This window comes from Atractosteus spatula, chromosome 3 (assembly GCF_055471065.1).
Source record: "Atractosteus spatula isolate fAtrSpa1 chromosome 3, fAtrSpa1.hap1, whole genome shotgun sequence".
Lineage (NCBI taxonomy): Eukaryota > Metazoa > Chordata > Actinopteri > Semionotiformes > Lepisosteidae > Atractosteus > Atractosteus spatula.
This window is the reverse complement of record NC_142708.1, coordinates 25,959,686-25,979,245: the sequence shown is the minus strand read 5'-3', so window position 1 is coordinate 25,979,245 and position 19,560 is coordinate 25,959,686. Positions and strand designations below refer to the sequence as shown.

The window sequence follows — 19,560 nt, the reverse complement described above, 5'->3', positions numbered from 1 at the left end:
CTATACTGGCTGGCACCACACCTTGCACACTTATGACTGACCTTTTGCTGAATTATATAGTGAAGACAAGAGAAAAGAAGATAAACAACAGTATTTTAGGTATGTAAGAAGCAAGGACTCTCAGAGCAGAGAAGAAAAACGAGGACATGAAATCTAGCATACAGACACATAAAATTCATTTGACTTAGCTCTTCTCAATACCTGAAGAGCAAAGCATTTCAAGTTAATTACAAAAGTGTGGTTAACTTGAAATTTTTCATTACTGAAAATAATTTAAATGGTCTGATCAAGCAAATTATTATTCCCATTAAATGTCAACATTAATCAGGATTAAAAGCCAAAACAAAGTGGTATTGCACAGACCTCTGAATGTGTCACTTCCATGCAAACCAAGACCTTGAAAGGTGTTATGACAGAAAATATAATCAGATGCCAGTATGTAGCTTCAGATTCAAAATGTTTCAGCTTGTTTAAAAAGATGAGGTTCACATGCAGTATAAAAATGTAAACATTACTAGCAGAGCTCTCCAAACAATGAATCGATAGCACTGCACTATCTCGGTGATTTCAAAGGACCATAACATTAATGTTAATACTTTGCACGACAATTCTTTAATACTTTGACAGGAAGATGCTTTATCTTGGAAAAATACCTCAAAGTAACTCTAAAGTCACTGCCTGTAAACTGCCACACTATAGTACAAACACAAATAAAACTATTTCATCCACGCCCCTAAACAACAGATTTTTTTTCAATGGCATTGCATCTGTGTATCCATAGTTATAGAGTTCCTATATATCAGGGATGGACAACTCAGGTACTGGAAAGCTACAATCCAGAAGGTGTTTTGGGGGACCCCTAAATCATCAATTTTTGAGTACTTAGGCTGGTGATATGTTTAGTTACGTGACAGTTTACCAATAATATGAAATGAAAATACCAACATCCTCTACTTCATAAGTGCCACATTTGGCCATTCCTAACCAAATAACTTAGTAAATTGCTCAAAGCTCACATTTGCCCCAGGTCATTATTAAATTATGATTATGAGACCATAAGACCTGCTGCACTCTCCAGAACTAGAGATGGCCACCTCTGCCAGATATAATAACTTTGACATGCATTTTCTACCGAAGAGAACATAAAATTCCTTTGAAATACCCAGAATATCTGCTGATATAAAAAAGTGGAAGATGCTATTCTACAGCATTTATTTAAATAGGCAATGTTAAAGAATGACACTAAACTTTGGGACATCAAGTCACACGACACAGCACTCAAAAAGTCTAAGAGTGCCCTGGCTAGCATTGAGTAAGGGGCATACCAAGGTTCAATCACTTGGTCACTGTTTTTCATTAGGTGAAATAATCTGCTGCCAAGTTCAATTGTATGATGAAAGGAGAAGTTAGCACATGCTTCTAATATAGAATCCAATACTTACAGTAATTCAATATATTGAATATATATTTGCATATATTTATGGATATTTTGAGGATCATGGTTGAAAACAGCTGCTAACTTTGACTTGATATATGATATATGGTGGAAATATAAGTTGTAAGACGGTTCTATTTCCCTGGCACTGAGTGTACAGTAAAAGATTCATAACCATAATATATAGTGACTACATGATCTCAAAAAGCCATCATAACCCCTGAGACTATGCCTTAGACAGACAGAAAAACACCCTACACAAAAACAACTGATTAAAGCATTCTGAATGGCAAGTGTGGGACAATTCCATCTTTTCTTTCAATGACATCTTCAAAATTTTCTACCCATCCCCATCTTGTTTCACAGAGTATCTTACCTGCTCCAGGGATGATGGCTAATTTGGTCTCAACTAATCCCATTTTAGCAGTACTGGCTGTAAGGAAAGGAAAAAAAAATATTGGAAAGTGTTAATTGTAAAGTATGGATGACATGAAATTTGACAATGCAATTTAAAAAACGAACCCAGACAACAATTAAAATAATCAACATGAGCTATCAAAAAGTATTAGACTAGTAATGTAACATCAATGTTTAATATACTGTATGCATAATGGAAAATACTGTAGTGTGCCAATGAAATACATAGGGGGCCTTTCTCCATAACGATAGTATTAGCAATGGGACTACATAACATAACAAACCTGGTTGTTCAAAGAATAACTATCCCAGCAGAATTTTAATTACTTTAGCAGCTGAGCCCCTGTACCATAAAACTTTTATACTCTGATGACCATGAATTCCTCCATCGCTGGAAGAGTCAAAACATTTTAAGAACTGTGTGAGACAAAGCTCTGCTATGACTGTTCAGCCAATGGGAATTTAATTCAGGCAGCTCTTGATATCAAAACTCATCTTATTTATTGTTGACATTTTTGTGTGTCATTTTTTATTTTAGCAATCCAAAGGCATGTCAAATATTGCTGGGTAGTGGGTCTAGTTATAAAAGTGCAGGCTGGTTATTTGTATTGTCCTTAATCTTGGAGAGCCATTCTGGCTGCTGAGAAAGAGAATATTTGTTGAAGTGTTTTTGGACAGCTGAAGCATTAGGAAAGATAATCAGGCAACAGACTTTGGGATATTTAACTAGACAACAGGCCCATATGAGTGAAGACAAAATGGATCAACATCTTATGAGACTAAATCTTCCCTAAAAAATTCTTCAATCATTCCAACACTGCTTTTAAAATAACAGACCGTAAGGTACAGTAGATAAAATATCACGTGAAGCTGGCCTACCAGGAATAATTGCTGCAAAGAAACCATTGTTAAGAGTGCAGAATAAGAGGAAGAGACTTGCCTGGGCCAAAAAACACAGATACTGGACCTTTGAGGCCAGCTTCACGCAACCTCCTCTGAACAGTTAATGTTGAATCCACTGTACTTCTAGCTGCATTGAGCTCAGCTTGTATTTCAGGGGCAGTCAGTCACCAGTTTTGCAGACTTGTGACTTTAATGAACGTATTCTCTGATTCCGAAGGCCAAATTCTATTTAAGATTATGTTAATGTGTCCAATTACTTTTGGTCCCCTAAAATGGGAGGACTATGTATAAAAAGGGCTGTGATTCCTATATGGTTCACCCAATATAGACATAAATACCCTCGAATTAAAGCTGACATTCTGCACTTTAACCTCAGTCATTGTTTCATTTCAAATCCAACGTGCTGGAGTACAGAGCCAAAACAACAAAAATTGTGTCACTGTCCAAATACGTACAGACTGCACTGTAAATGACACAAACATAGGAGAATTTAGCAAATTTAGACCAGCTATCTACATACAGTAGGAATCAGAAGTATGATACACGATACATATCAGAAGGGTGATTCTAAACTGTGGGTGTCGCTTCCAAACTGGGGCATTTCCCAGTCCTCATTTGATCCGGGAGACCATGACATTCCTTTCCAAGTAGCGGCAGTGCGGGTCTTGGGCCCCAGTCTTCCCCAATTTCTACCAGCCTACCAGAATTACTGGAATGTTTTAGCTACCAGCAGGCTCACATACTCTCGTCAAACCAGGACAACGACTGTCCTGTAGACCTCTTGCCTGGCATCACACCACCTCGGGGTCACCTTTTCCCCCACTCAGTACCTGAGTACCAGGACGATAAAGGAATATATTGTAGAAAATCTCAAGATGGGCTTCATCTGCCCTTCCCTGTCACCGGCATGGGCCAGCTTCTTCTTTGTCTCTAAAAAGGATGGATTCGTTCCTATATTGACTGCACAGAACTAAATAAAATCACAAGGGGGAACTGGTACCCACTGCCCTTCATCCCATCGCTCTTGAAGAAGGCCAGTCATGCAATGATCTTCACGAAGATTGACCTGAGAGGGGCCTATAACCTCACCTGAATAAGAGAAGGGGATGAGTGGAAGATAGCCTTCATTTTTAATACTTAGTGATGCCCTACAGCCTGTGCAAAACTATGAATGACATCTTCTGGGACCTAATAGTAGACTTCATGGTGGTGTAAGTCGACAACATATTCTCCTAGAACAGCCTGGAGCATGTAAAGCAACACCTTCACTACACAAAACTGGAGAAATGCAAGTCCTTCAGAGGTGGCCTTCCTGGAGCTTTCGGATGGACCCTGGAAAGGCCGCAGCAGGATAGTACTGGCCCTTTGCCATCTTTGTGAAACAAATCCAGTGCTTTGTGGGGTTTTCAAACTTAATTTGAAAATTAATTTTAAACTTCACTGTGGTTGTGGCTCCCATCACTAGTCTAACCATGAAGGGGCCTGACCAAGGAAGGTGGACCCCCAAAGCATAAAAAGCCTTTGAGAAGCTGAAATGGTGATGAAATGAAGCTCCAACTGTACTCCTACTTCTCCTGGAATCTGTTCCTGGCAGAGTGTAATTATGAGGTTGGAGTTTAAGTTGGCCTTTGAAGAGTGGAGACACCTGCTCAAGGGAGCACAACACCCATTTATGGTGTTTATGGATCATAAAAACCTGGAGCATATCTGCCATTATTTGTGGTGGCCATCCTTGAGGACGGATGTAGAAGCTTATGTGGTGACATGACCGCTCTGTAGTAGGGCCAGGGATTCCCACACAACCCCAGATGGACATTCCAAAACCAACGCTAGCAACACATTTCTGCTGATTTTATAACTGGTTTCTGACTGTGGACCCCAGTTTGTCTCTAAATTCAGGTGGGCCTTCTGTCAGAAACTGGAAATTTGAATCAATCTCTCCTCAGGTTACCACCCCGAGACAGATGGCCAAAAGGAGCAGGTCAATCAGGATTTGGAGACATATCCTGAGGTACCACGTCTCTGCATCCTCCTGTGAGCTAAATTCTCCTGGTATATCTTCGTCAATTCTTTCACAGGTCTAGACAAATCTCTGTAGAGCCACCTAACATCAGGACAAGGCACCAACACCTGAGGGAGGAACCACCCCTGAGGTCAGCACAGTGGGTTTGGCTCTCCATAAAACACTTCTGCCTTCAACTGCCATCGTGGAAATTGGCCCATATGAGGTAACTGAGCATAGGAAAGCTGGCACCTACTGCCTTGGGCCTTGGGGTGCAGAGTTCCCTCTATGTTCCATGTGTCCCTACTAAAACCCACACTGGCAACCATCAACTCAGGATACTCCTCCTGTGGACCACTCTGAAGAACTTAGGCCACAGCGAATTCTGGACTCCTGCCAGATCCAGAATAGCATTTAAGGAGGGAGGCATGAACCAATGAACCAAAGAAGCGGATCCGAGAGCTTGCTTGGGATCTTCACATGCCGCTGATGATCCACAGATTTCAAGTCTGGTTTCCCCAAAAGCCTTGTCTGGTGCCTGGTGGGCACCCATTAAGGCTCCCAGTCTTCAGTTGTCCTGGGGGACCGTGACATTTCCATGAGTGATCACAGCCCTCTTATGGGTCTGAGAACTTGGTTGGGCGCCTTACAATTAAACCACCTGCATACCAATCTGGCATCCAATCTACCAATTAATCAATCCAATTCAGGCCCTCTATTTACTTCTTAGACACCACCAAAGAAGCACTCCATCACTGAGCTACGAAGGGGAATACGGCTCAGAAAACTGCACCACGGTGTTTGTCAGCGCACCTGACCAAGTTTTGAGCTTCTGCTCTCTCTAAACTCTCCTTGTAGAAATCCACTCTATAAAGCTGCTTCTAATGTTGGAGCGCTTCTCTCTCCTTACTGGCTACCAGACCAGATTGCAGCCGCCTACTAGCAGTGCTCCCAGTCAGCCAGCACTTCCTCAATGTACCTTTGGCTGCTTTCGGCGAGCTATATTCTTTAATCTCCGACCAGCACCAAAAACCTGAGGACATCCTCCACAGCTGCAACACAGCTTCATCAGCTGGGTTTCAGCCCGTTATTTCTCCATTGCTGCCTGCAGCACCCAACTGTGCCATAACAATGGAAAATGAATTAAGAAAAAATCAATTTATTTAAATTTATAAAACTTTCTCTGTGTTCTCATCAAGACAATGTGGCAAAAGAATAAAACAGTAAGACGATGCTTGGATATTCAGCAAAAAGTGTGGAATATAAATCAAAGGACTTTATGCTTAAGTTTACCAATGTTATGACCTGACCTCATTTAGAATATTGTGTTCACGCGTAGTCACCACAGCACAAAAAAGGTTAAAAAAGGACTAAGAACGATTTTTGGTGTCAGACAATTGTCTTATAAAGACAGGTTAAAGGAACAAAATTTCTTCAGTCTAGAACTAGGGAGATTTGATCCAAGGACAGAAACTAAGGTAACCTGCGACTAGACAATTCTATGTCTCATGTATAAGCAGATCAACCTTAAAATCTACTCAAAACTTTACAAGGAGCCAATACACAGGAGTTGCATGCTGAAGCTGAGTAGCACATGGATATCTGGACATAATCAAAATGATTTAGTATCTTAATAAATAAATCAGTAAGGAAGGTGTTATAGTAGTCTAATCTTAATGAATAAAGGCTTATCATTTTATTATTTAACTAGGGTATAATAATCACAGTAAGAATATTGTAAAAGAGTACTAATGCTAAACAATATCCCACACTTAGAGTGTAATGAGTTAAGTTGCAAAACTAACATTTAGTGAAGATGCAATGATTACTAATTGTATTTTAAAGGAATGTACTCTGTTGTACAATAAAAAAATGAATCAAAAACACTACAAATAAATAATCTTGGTAAACCTACTATTTAGATAATTTATGCTCTGTGCGCCTTCTTGAAATGCATTTAAATCGATTCTGACCCACCAAAGCAAATTAAGTTTGGCATTCCTGCTATACGAACTATTTAATATTGGATAACAAGGCTATTGCATATTTACAACTAGATTGTTTCATATTTTTTTCAGAATAAATAATTGTATATATTAAAATTCAGTTTTTGAATTTCAAAACTTTAACATTATGTTAAGTTTTAACGTATCCAATGTGTAGGTTCATGACGCACAATACAATACAGTTTTATGCTACTCTGCTCAATAAAACAGACTTTCTTTTAGCAGCTAACTAAACAAAAGGTAGCACTGTAGAAAGGTTATTTATTCAAGAAATTCCATACTTCTATGTTGGCTTTTGTTTTACATTTGTCATACTGTCTGTACAAATTTCAAACCTTTCCTAATGAACTTACTCTCAGCAAATGTTTGTCAGATTTCATCCTATAATTCTTTTTACTATGTCTGCGACTTTTATATCTTGGACAATTATTAGAACAATAAGTTTGTCCTACACAATCTTGTACACTTCCTACCAATCACAACGTATAATGACAAATATCAGAGGACAAACAGCACAGAGAATCAAAAAGAACACGGAACATAACGAAACAGATGGAAGATACAGACATTCACCTCTCCTATATTTTGGGACTACTGCACAGAAACAATGGAAAGCTTGATGTTCTCAATCTGTTTAAAACTGTTATGAATGTCTTGAGTGAGGCATAACATTATGCTACATCAAAAAAAAAGGCGGCATGTGTACTGGATTTACTACTGACTGACACGTTCCTGACAACCCTCTTAGACCTACCTCTCCAAGCTCAACTTCAGCACAGATATATTTAGTGACAGGTACGGCATGAAAATAGGAACAAGAAGATTTGAAAAAGAGCAACCTCATGTTTCTGAGGTGCTGTTTAGGCCATTATTCAAACTTTACCTCTCATACACACAAACATTGCTCTCGCATACACACAATATGCTCTCACACTCTCCATTTTACCTCTCACATTAATATACAGTATAAAATGCTCTCCCTCTAAATCTTACCTCTCATATACACACAAAAAGCTCTCACATTCACTAGTTTTACCTCACACATACACATAAAACGCTCTTGCATTCACTACTTTTACCTCACACATACTGTACACATAAAACACTCCTTCACAATGTGAACCTGAGAGAAAAAGTAGTGAATGTGAGTGGATTTTATGTGTATGCGAGATGTAAAACTAATGAATGTGAAAGTGTTTGTGTATGTATGCGATAGGAAAAATGGAGAGTGTGAGAGCATTTTATGTGTATGTGAGATGTGAATAAGATCACTTTATTGGCCGCATACAATTTCTTGCATTAGGAATTTGTCTTTTCACATACCCCAGCTTGCTCTCTCTGAGACACACAGGTACACAGACAGGGACAGAGAAGCTTGGGGTCAGAGCGCAGGGTCGGCCATTTATACGGCGCACCTGGAGCAGTTGTAGTTAAGGGCCTTGCTCAGGTGCCCAATGGAGTAGGATTCCTCTGCTGGCTGCGGGATTTGAACCGGCAATCTTCCAGCCACAGGCGCAGATCCTTAGCCCCAGTGCCACCACACTGCCCATTACAAATTATGGCCAATGTAGATGGTCCGTCTAAATGGCACAATTGGATTGGCTGGTGATTGGTGATTGGCTGTGAAAATTTATAAACAAGTTTTCTCATTTTCTGCTGTGCTCCAAGATGGAGGAAAGAAATTAACCTCAACCGCAACAAGCACTAAGCCAAGCCGTAGCTTTAATTAATAAATAACATCTTAGCCACACCAGAAGCAATAGCTTCATTGTCATCGGCTATGACCCCTGCGATGAGTGTTCTTCTGTCAATGCAGAATGTGCAGGGCCGGGCGCCAGGGGCCTAAACGGCACCTCATATGTTTCACTTTGATGTTGCCTGTTACAATTACTTTGCACTCTCAGATAAGCCTATGCTGCCACTTTTCTTTATGGCCTCACAGAGAAATTGTAAACGCTATTACAGTCTATGACCAAAGAGCAAAACTGATTTTAAAGCACTCAACGGTAGCAATAGTAACGCCTTCTTACCACATCTCTAACAAAAGCATAAATATTGACGCTTTCTGCAAAAAGATAAAAAAGCTCCATTTTGCAAAAAAGTTCATTTGCAAAACATCCTTTGAAGTTCATATTGACATATGTATGCATGTTTCTTGCAGTTACGCCTTAAATTTAGCTGACAGTCATTTTCTTTTTTTGAAATGCCAGCAACTCACAGTTCACCTCACGTAATCACAGATATCAAAGTAAATTACCAAAAACACACACAAAGTCACACACACAGAAGGAAAGATAAAAATATAAAGAACTAAAGAAATTAGTCAGTGACATCACATTATCACAGCAGATAAATCCTTGTGAAAAGTGGAAGCGCAGGAAATAACAGTAAATTGCAGTATGTGAAACTAGGCTGTGATAAACATTTGACAGCAATTATTAAAAATAATTTTAGAAATGGACTTTACCCTGTTTAGCACATTTTGCCTGAGTCAGCCATGAAAAATGTTTATTCACAATGGCCTAAATTTTTTAAAATATAAAACATCAAGACTGAACATATACCAATGTACATAAACGTTTGTACATGTTCTGTATTAACAAAAAGTTTCAGAATCGTTTTTTATTGCATATGGTTTTACAAAACAGGTAACTCAGTTTTGTAGACAGGACGGAATTAAAATAGTCGGTAAACAAATCTATTCCTAAATATGAAAGCACACAGGATATACTTAGAACACATATATAATAAACAGATTTATAAGTATAATCTTGTGCATGAGGTAGATGCACTGATCATGATCAATAGATTATTTTCATATCTAGTGGCTAGTAAGATTGATTACAAAATAAATGCAGATAATTCTCAAAGAAACATATAAACAGTGCCCTTACAAAGTATTGGGACTATTGTTTTTGCTTCATACTATAGTTAAGTACTTTATATTTGGGATCACGAAATTAACACAAAAGCTAAATATAATATGCTTTTTATTTTGGGGTACATTAATGCAAACATCTGATATAATAAAAACATTCTGAATTTAACCTGGTAGTTTTAGGTGACCATAGATATGGATTCAACAATTCCAGAGGTGGTCATTTATGTTCAGACCATGTTTTACATATAAGGTGGCGGTCTTTGAAGTTTCTGCAGTTCCTTTCTTTCTCAATTGTAACCTTTCCATCTCTTTGTAAAATGTATCTTGGTCTCATGCTTTACATAAAACTTTGTTCCAATCCTCTTTTTGCTCATCTTTGTATTGAAGAAAATGTTACAGCCAATGTAAAGGCAGAAAATCTTAGGCTGGCCAAGTCAATCACTACATTTAATTCAACTGAACATGAAATTTACATGCTAAAGAAAAAAAAGACAATATCTTAAGACCAGGGAGGAACTCAAAGTGGATGCAGCTATGCATCTTAATTGATTACACGCAAAGTTTGGTGACACAACAGTTGGTCACATACCTCAAGCAATTACTTTACCTCAAAGGGATACCCAAACGAATGCTGATCTTACACTCTGAACTTAAAGTTAATGTATTGCAATATTTGTGGTAACTTGAAATCAGTGGGTTGAAAACAATGTTTTTGTTTTAATAAGATCAAAGATAGCCATAGAATTACACAAAAATGTACTCTATACTGCACCTACAGTATCATTCATACTGTAACATAATGAGTACAGTATATACTAAAAAGCCATCATTAAATAAACAAGTAAAATAATCAAATTTAATCAGTGAGATTTACCAATGCACTTCCGTATAAATGAAAAATCTTCAGAAAGAAATGTCATGCAATGTATCAAAAAGCAGACTGTAGCGGCGAGGCTTATTAAAATACAGGACTTAAGTTTTCTGCTCCCTTGCCAGTGAGGCCCCATCTCTCTTCATCTCTGTGGTGCAGCCACAGAGAAGCTATTCATGCAGGCTGATTTAAAGATGTTTTCTTTTGATAAGGGGCAGCTCCCAAATGGGGGTGCACTTAGCTAAGCCTGGCTATCATGATCAATGGTCATCCATTGGCGCCTATCTGTCTAGGGAGTGCCAGATGGACATCTGGAGTGCATTCCTAAGTGTCAGGAGTAAATGACTCATATCTCACCTTGATCAACCAATCAGGGACTGGTAGGGGCGAGTAACCCACGTGGGTCTCTGATGCCCAGGAAACTTTCAGCCAATGAACGAGCTGAAGTTCCTCCAGGTAAAAACAGGCATCACAGAGAGCCTGAGAGAACTATTCAAGGAGAATTCCAGGGGTGCGAGACAATTCCAGGGCAGGACGGCCCAGGAGCAGAAAGGCTCCCAAGGGCAGGACATTCTCGCAGCGCGCCTCTTGACCATCCTGAGACTCAGCCCAGACAACCACGGAACGGCCAGTGTGTCCGAGTGCCAGAACTTTCCTCTGTTCTAAGAGTCTAGAGCGGAGGTTGCCAGAGAGTAACCAGAGGATCCACCTGAGGTTAGCATCAGCAGCAAGCCTCGTGAACAGGTCAGAACTGTGGACAGCTGAATCACTATTCAGAACAAGCGCTTCATCAGGAACGAACCGGTCCTCTTCCTGACCTGCTGGGACCCACAGTCATCTTTTCTCCTGTGCACAAACTCTTGCTAGTTTCAGCCAAAACTAACTAGCCGGTCTTCAGAGAGCATCAGCAGCTCACCGTCGCAAGCCGCACAGCACAGCCTGGCACAGAGCCAGAGAGCGCGGATTGGACAGCAACAAGCCTGCAAATGCTTCTTTGTGCCCGCAGGAGATCTGAATCCCCAGAGATTGGATGAGTATTCAACTTCACTGGATTACAGCTCGAGAATTCAATTGTTATCCCAACCAGTTGATATCAATTTAATTCCTAAGAGTTATGTACTTGTTTTGAGTATCTAATGTAGAAGTTGTAACCAAGTTCAATTACGAAACAGTCTAAATGAATGATATACCGAACGTATGTCCTCTTGATATGTGTAACTCTTCATAACTGATTGAATATATACCTTTTGTATTCTGATAACCCTCACGATAAGATCTGTTAGGTTTACATGCATATTCTATGTATTAATAAATGTATCCTCGTGTATTAGTACCTGTGTGTGTGCGTTGAGTTATATTGCATGGTTGGATTCTAAGGCCATTAAAAGAATCAATTTCATGATTTACTGCTACAATTAATAATTGTCCCAGTAAATGCCCAAACCCCTACAGAACTGGTGCCTCGTGAGAGCACACTACAAGACCATAGCACCACCAGGCTTATGACTACAAAACATAACTAGGATGATGCAAACATTCTTACCAGCTATTCTGATGTCACAAGCAAGAGCCATTTCCAGTCCGCCCCCTAAAGCAGCACCATCAATTGCTGCAATTGTTGGCATTGGAAGATTACCTGTTTAGAGGAAAACACAATGAAATAAAAACTTGTAAGACTTTTCTAAAGAATCAAATGCAGTGTCTTTTACACACGTTTAAGGTGCTGTCCTCTAAAGTGCAATCAGTAAAGCTTTAAAAAGAATCTAATCATCTCTGGAATCTCTTACACATGAAACTATATTCATTCATTCTAAGCAGGGTACTTACAAAAAATACTATTAAAAATGATTAATAATCAGTTTATTAGTAGTATTCAATAGTCTTGCAAAAGCACAAATATTAGAAAAACAGCAATGGTATATTAATGTGAACCTTGACTTTGCACAAGCTTTGAAAGTGTCTCAAACTATGGTTGTATAATTGAAAGGAGGCTTCTTGAGTCCTGGTCTGGTTGGAGTTGGCTAAATCAATTTTTGTGATGGACAGTGCAAGAAAAACATGCTTCTCCCAAGTAGAAAAGTGAAAAAATGTAGAAAAGGATAATAATAAAAAAAACTTTCTCAGCCCCATTAATTTATTGCATTAATTGCAATAATTACTGTTTTAACAAGATAACTTAAGGATAAAAGCACCATGAAAAATGAGCCATGTCCACACCAACTTCACTTGTCTGTTTCACAATAAAAAAATAACATTTTCAAATTTAATAAGTAAGCCACTTTAAATTTACCTGTAACCATAAGGGTGGTTTGATCTTGGGATTGTGTGACCATGTGAAATGATTCACCAGTTTGTCCCCCCTCACAGATTACACTCTTCTATGAATATAAGTTAATGTTACACGTGTTTAACCCAGGAATGTTTGATTTAGAGTTATACTTAACATCTAAAACAGACACATTAAACATTTTCCTTTGTACTGATTTCCCACAAAAGGGAGTGTAAAGTTATTTTTTTTTTTATTTTATGAAGATGGTATTCTGGTTCCTAAAGAATTATTTTAATCAAACTTTCACAACATTATTTGTTGAATTTTTATAGGTTTTTCAGTAATAATTGTTGAAAAATAATGTAATGTTATCTCCTAATAACTCAATCATATTTTTTTCCTCTGTGGCATTAAAAGGCTTTCATAAAAATGTGCTTGTTTAGGAGGAAATTTATATTTCAAGAGTTCCATGTTACAACATACTCTACAATGACATGGCGACCAATTTTTGGGTCATGGCCCATAGGTCCCTTGGTTTAGAGCTATCTAATACAATACAATCCCCTAACAAAAATTACTTCACAAGATAAAGAGAAAAATACTGATTAAAATAAGAAAGATAACAGGTGCTCTCAAGAAGCTCAACTCCAAATTTGAGCCCGGACACATCACAAGCCAACAGTGACCAGGAATCGCCAAGTGGCAGTACACGACTGACAGAAAGCCCCTAAGGATAGGGCTGGTTCTCAGGCTCCAGCAACCTGGCAGACATTTCTGTGAGGGACAGGGTAATCCTCCAGTCAGCATTTCTGTAAGTCCCTGTGGAGCCTGTAATGTGTCAAAAGAAGAAAGTACTGATGGATGGACAGGTCTGAAAAGCCTCTTTTCCCTCTATCCTTCTTTTCCAGTCAATGCAGTGCAATGATGTGTGCCGACAAAAAGAAAGGAATGAAGTAACAACTGGCAATCTCAAGTAATGTGGGTATAAGATGAAATTAAAAATAACAAAAAAAAACATTGCCTAAGCAGTCATTCCAATTAATTACAAACTGAAATCTAAAAAAGGATCCTATAGCAACCAGATTCAAAAGTGAGAAAAGAAATATAGATTTAAAAGTAAGAACAGACCTTAAAAAGAAATATTAAAATAGAACTCAAGAATCTGAACTTAACTGGCTAGGTACAACATCTTGATTTAAATAACATCAATATCATCTATGCCAGTGGTTTCCAACTGCCCTGGTCCTAGAGGTACAGTTGTCTGCAAACGTTCTGGAAGACCAAGAAAAATCTCCGAAAGAACTGCTCGTAGACTGGTCAAGAATGCAAAGCAAAACCCCCACATCCCCATATTAGTAAAAAATTCCTAAAGCAGAAAGACTGTTAGCTGGCTACAAAAAAAATTTGGAGGCTGTGATTTCTGCCAAAGGGGATGTTACTAAGTATTGACTGATAGGGTGCCAAAACTTTTGCACATGCCACATTTACTGTTTTATTTTTCAATCTGTTAAATTCGGCAAATAAAGAGTAACTATGCATCAAAATGTGCAGAAATATGTCAAGTTTAAGTTTGTCCGCTGCAGAGATTGTGTTAACTTCTTTTCACTTAGAAAATACAAAGAGCAAATCTACATGAAAGGCTTTTATGTATATAGCACCAGTCTAGTAACATTTAAAGGGGAAAAATGTACAATTATCAAACTTATGTCCCCATTACCTGTAAAGTGCTTTGAGTGGAGTGTCCAGAAAAGCGCTATGTAAGTGTAAGCAATTATTACAGTATAATAATTTATGTTGCCTGAGAATCTTCCTAGCAATCACCGTAGGTCCACCTGATCTGGAAACAAGTATAGAACATAAACCACAGATTTGTGTAAGGTACATTTCAACATTCAAGTAAAGATTTCAATCTCAAAGTATGAATACCACTCCTCTTTTTACTTTTTGGAGTTTTTTACATTAAAGTTTTAGCAAAATGTTATTTTTCCTTTATTTTTTTAATCCAATACCACATTTATGTAAAAATGCCTAGAAACATCCACAATTAGCTCAATATTTTCCACAGTTAAATAGATAATATAATATACTTTACTATAACAAATGGGCCCTAACAAGATCAGATACAGAGCAGTTATCAAGAAAAGTTGAAAAGGTATTGGCTAAATTACTGTTGCCTTTATTTTACCATGCCACAACTCTGCATCATTTACTACAGTCTATGTCAAACATCTACTTTATAATTGTTTAAATCGATATATTCAAAAAATAAAATAATTGTTTCACGACAGACATTCTATCACATGTAAAACACATTCCAAACATACAATATCAAAACCTAATGTAAAGAATCATTGTAGTGGTATTAAATCTGCGTAGCATGAACTAGAGCTACAGCATGACAATGAGTTTGCACTGCTATGTACATTTCAAATTAGTGGTGAATAAATTATGTCTGTTTGTACAACCAGATTATGATATGCTGAGCAGCAGAAGAGCCTGAGGACAGTTCATGATGTATCCATGGAGTGCGATGGCTATTAACATTGTCAGCCCAATATTTTACTGTGCTAAAAAGTATATGTAGAACCAAATATTTATCACATTGTCACAGTAGAAACCTTCCAGATATGAAATGTACTATCAGTTACCTAAGAGCTAGACCACAACTGACTTCATAGCATGTAATTTTACACAAATTATGCTGACAAGCTGCAGCGCATATAAAATTATAAAGCAATTCAGTCTCTGGGCTTTAAGTAGACTTAATCACAGAACTCCACACCTCCAAAAGAAAAGGTATTGTAGCACGTCTCACAGGGGATATAGTTTCTCCCAGGCAACATGTATATGCAATGCTGGATTACAGCCTTCTGACAACATAGCAAAATCAGTGTTGTGATTTACATTTGCCATTTATTCTAGAAAGCACAATTCAACCTAAACACTTGCAGACATAAAAAAAACATCACAGATATTTTATCATTTATAAAACACAAAAATGCAATAAATTATGCTGAAAGCAAAGGAAAGGAAAACAGTACAATTTAAAAATAATGTAAATAGAACTGTTAAAAGAGAGACTTATTTTAGCTCAACCATCCCTGGGGTAAGCCCCTAGTATTTTATGTTGAATGATGGAGATGGCCAGGTTTACCAGATTTTAGGGAGGGATGTGTGGCATCTAGAAACAGATCTCAGAGAAATGGAGAGACATTTAAAAAACGCAAGGTTTTAATATCAAAGTTAAAAATTCTTCTTAAAGAATGATTTCACAGGGAATTGACACAGTGAAATTAGCAATGGCCTAATGTATGTTATGGAGAAAATGCTCTAACTGCAGCATTGTAATTAAGCAGTAAACGTTCTATATCTTGTTTACATTTTATTGATATATAACAGTAAATCTATGGCAACCTGGTAAGATACATACTATCAGCTTTACAAACTTTTTTTCTACTTTGTATTTCGCCCACATGAAATGTATTTTTATTTACAAGTTAGTCTAGCAGCAGTTAATCATATTTCACTTATCTATCATTTTATTTGACTGTACTACTCTCCAAGTAGGTAATGATAGTCAATGTAATTTTTTTTCAGAACATTGTATGAAGATAGCTTTAGAAAGGTTAATATTGCATTCAGTAATTGTAATAGAGTAGAATATTTAAGACCACATTAACTGCTCTTTTCTCAAGTACCTCTGTTAACAAAGTTGTTATCACATAGACGTTAGATAATGCCACATTAGAAAGTCATAGAAAGAAAATGGAGAATAACCAAGTTGCAAGTCTTAAAAATTGCTTGGAGTGATAGTATTGAAGTAGAACATAAAACATACTTATATATATTATTGATGGAAAATATATATATAATTTATCTGTATTCAACACAACAATTTAATTCAAGCACATTGTGTAATGTGTCGGCTGTTTTAACATATCTTAAGCAGCTCCAACAATTACAGCTACACATCAAAGGACAGGACTTGAGACAGGACCAACCGGTCATCTCATGCTACATATCAAAGGACAGCTACACATCAAACGACAGGACTTGAGACAGGACCAACTGGTCAACTAATGCTACTGTACATATCAAAGGGCAAGACGAATACACATGAAGCTGTGAAACAAAACAACTTCCTGCGATCATACTGTATATAAGAGCTGGGAAACCCTTGCGGTTTGTCTGTCCTGCGGGGCAGACCCAACGCGTGTTGATGTCATTATTGAGCTCAATAAAACAACTGAATCCACAAAGACTGTGTCCTGCTCCTTGGATGAAGTATTTCCCACAACTGTATCATGAAGTGTTATTTTCAGCTTCCTCAGCCTATTACTCAAACCTGTTAGATTTGAAAAAAATAATCTCCGCTTTTATAACTATAACTACCTTCTAATATTAGAAACAATGATTTAAGTTATTTTAAAGGAATAAAATACTAGCATTGGAAATCAAACAGTACTGCAAACTCAGCAAACAGTATGAGAAATGCTACCTTGGCCCTAAGTGCCTGGTAGCAATAAGGCTATCTTTGAAACCTTCCACACAGTCATCAGGAATTAGTTGCATTAACCGACACAACATGTCGTAGCTATGATCCTGTGCCAATTCGTGTATTAAAAGACTTGCTTCATACACATGCCTAATCCATATTAAACATAATTAACACTTTTATGCTTTCTGGCATTTTTGCAGCTACACTTAATGTTGGCATTTTTCAAGAAACAAAATCTGAACTAAAAAGAAAAACACAGGTCTACCTCTGATCTTCCATTTTTATTGAAAATTATTGAGAAAAAGTACATACTGTAGTTTCCTTTTATAAAATATTTATTTAAAAAATGTAGTCATTGTCACCCAGTTCATCAACACCAAAACAGTTTACTTAGCATAGTGAATGATGTGCTTATGTCCTTAGGCACCAGCGACATCACTCTTTTTATCCTTCTGGATATACAGATGCAGCCATTCAAAATGGGTGGGGTATTTCGCGGTATACCCCGGTGGACGTGTCGCATCAAAACGCAGTATCACGCAGTATCACGCGGTATATCGCTTCATTTGACGTCATGCCGGAAAGTATCCGGAATCACCTTGTAAAACCGCCAGGAGGAGCCAATAAAGCTTAACCTCTCATTTACAGCATTTGAGCTTTTAAATTTAAACTGTGTATTACAGCATGTTAATCATCAGTCATTAAAAAGTTGGTATATTTTATGAAAGCAAGATTGCTCAGTTGGACAAAAGTACACAACCTACCTTTATCAGAAATATTTATGCATCAAAGCCTTTACCGAAGATATTACTAATAGTATTAATAATGAATGACTTTGGACAAGCTGTAAACTCAAAGTATTACGCTGGTCCACATTCTTTCTAACCGTCATTTTAAACAAAAGCACTTTTAGTTTTTTCTTTGACAAACACTACAGCATTTCGTTGATCTAATGAACGAGGACAGGACATTAGCTAGCCAATACGATAAAGGAATGACTTTTTTTTGCTAATTTCTTTAGCACATTTGTACAAGCACTTGGAATCTGTCCAAGCCCTACTCTGTCAGGCATTTTCTTTTACTGCAACGGACATAAAAACTCCCTTTCTTTTAACAGAGCGTTTCATAATTTCTAACTACTACAATTATTTAAACTGCGACACTTATCATTCAACCAGAGCTCAAAATATCACAAGGATCCTCAAGAGCACATCAAAGACTGAACACAGGTTGTGTGTTCAAATCCAGCCGGCGCCGCAACTTTTCTTTTAACAAACATTTCTTTGAAAAAATAGAATAGCAATATTATGGACAATTAATTGACTTTTATATTTCTAAATATCACGACATGATCGAATTTAAGTCAGTTTTGATAACAATGAATAGTCACCTTCTTCCCTTCTGACAACGGTCCCTGCTTCTGCTTCCTGCTTCTATTGTGTGTGTGGGGCGGGGATCCCTTTAGATCTCCCTTCAGATTTAAAAGGTTATTAATCATATCTTCGGTGTCGCATCTTACCAGTGCAGCTGATCTTTTGCTGCCTGGGTCAACTATCACAAAGCTTTAGAGAACTTAACATTTCTATTATCAACAAATTGTAAATACGACGTTTACATTGGCATTATTCATTTTTCACATGGGTGTATGGAGGATTGTCAGCTGTCACTGACAGTAGACCCCCCCTCTTAGGCTGCGCACATGATCTTTTACATTTTTATAGAGAAATGGAGGCTGTACAGTATGCGTTACAATATAAACATTTATATTGATTTAAATCGCGTTTTGATTTAAATCGCAAACGCGTGTTTAATTATATGTGTTTTTTGAATCATAATCAGACAAATGCAACATAAAGTGATACAGTATCTTAGTCTTCTAAGTATCTTAATAAACTTTCAGCATAGCTTTCTCCCCGTTTAGATTTATTTTTCTTGGGATTTTGGGATCAAATGTGGAAAGATTAGATTGTAATCGTATTTATTTTTTAAATACGTTTTAGAAAAGTGTAATCTATACTAAAAAGCTGTACACCACCTGCTATATAGATACATATTGTAATACTTTCGGGTTTGGATAGGACGGACACAAGAACTCAGACTTGCGGAGGTAAAGGAAGTGAAAGCCTTTATTTTTCTTCTCTGTCACCACCTGCTAGCCCGGCTCTCCCGCGCCCCCGCCCGCCAACAGCGCAAGCAAACACACCGCCCGCGCGCCCGAGAGAGAGAGAGAGAGAGAAAAGAGAGAAAGAGTAAGACCCAGGGGTGCAGAAGCAGGGAA

General features: G+C 37.7%; 1 protein-coding gene across 1 annotated transcript in view; it reads right to left on the bottom strand.

The window, feature by feature from the left end:
* auh (AU RNA binding methylglutaconyl-CoA hydratase) overlaps positions 1 to 19,560 on the bottom strand; it is a 95,548-nt gene that overhangs the window by 38,882 nt on the left and 37,106 nt on the right. The window contains exons 5-6 of the mRNA XM_088909925.1: positions 12,059 to 12,151; positions 1,812 to 1,868 (exon numbers count right to left, since the gene is read on the bottom strand). Coding sequence (XP_088766051.1) covers positions 1,812 to 1,868; positions 12,059 to 12,151 — 150 coding nt within the window. The remainder of the gene's footprint in view (positions 1 to 1,811; positions 1,869 to 12,058; positions 12,152 to 19,560) is intronic.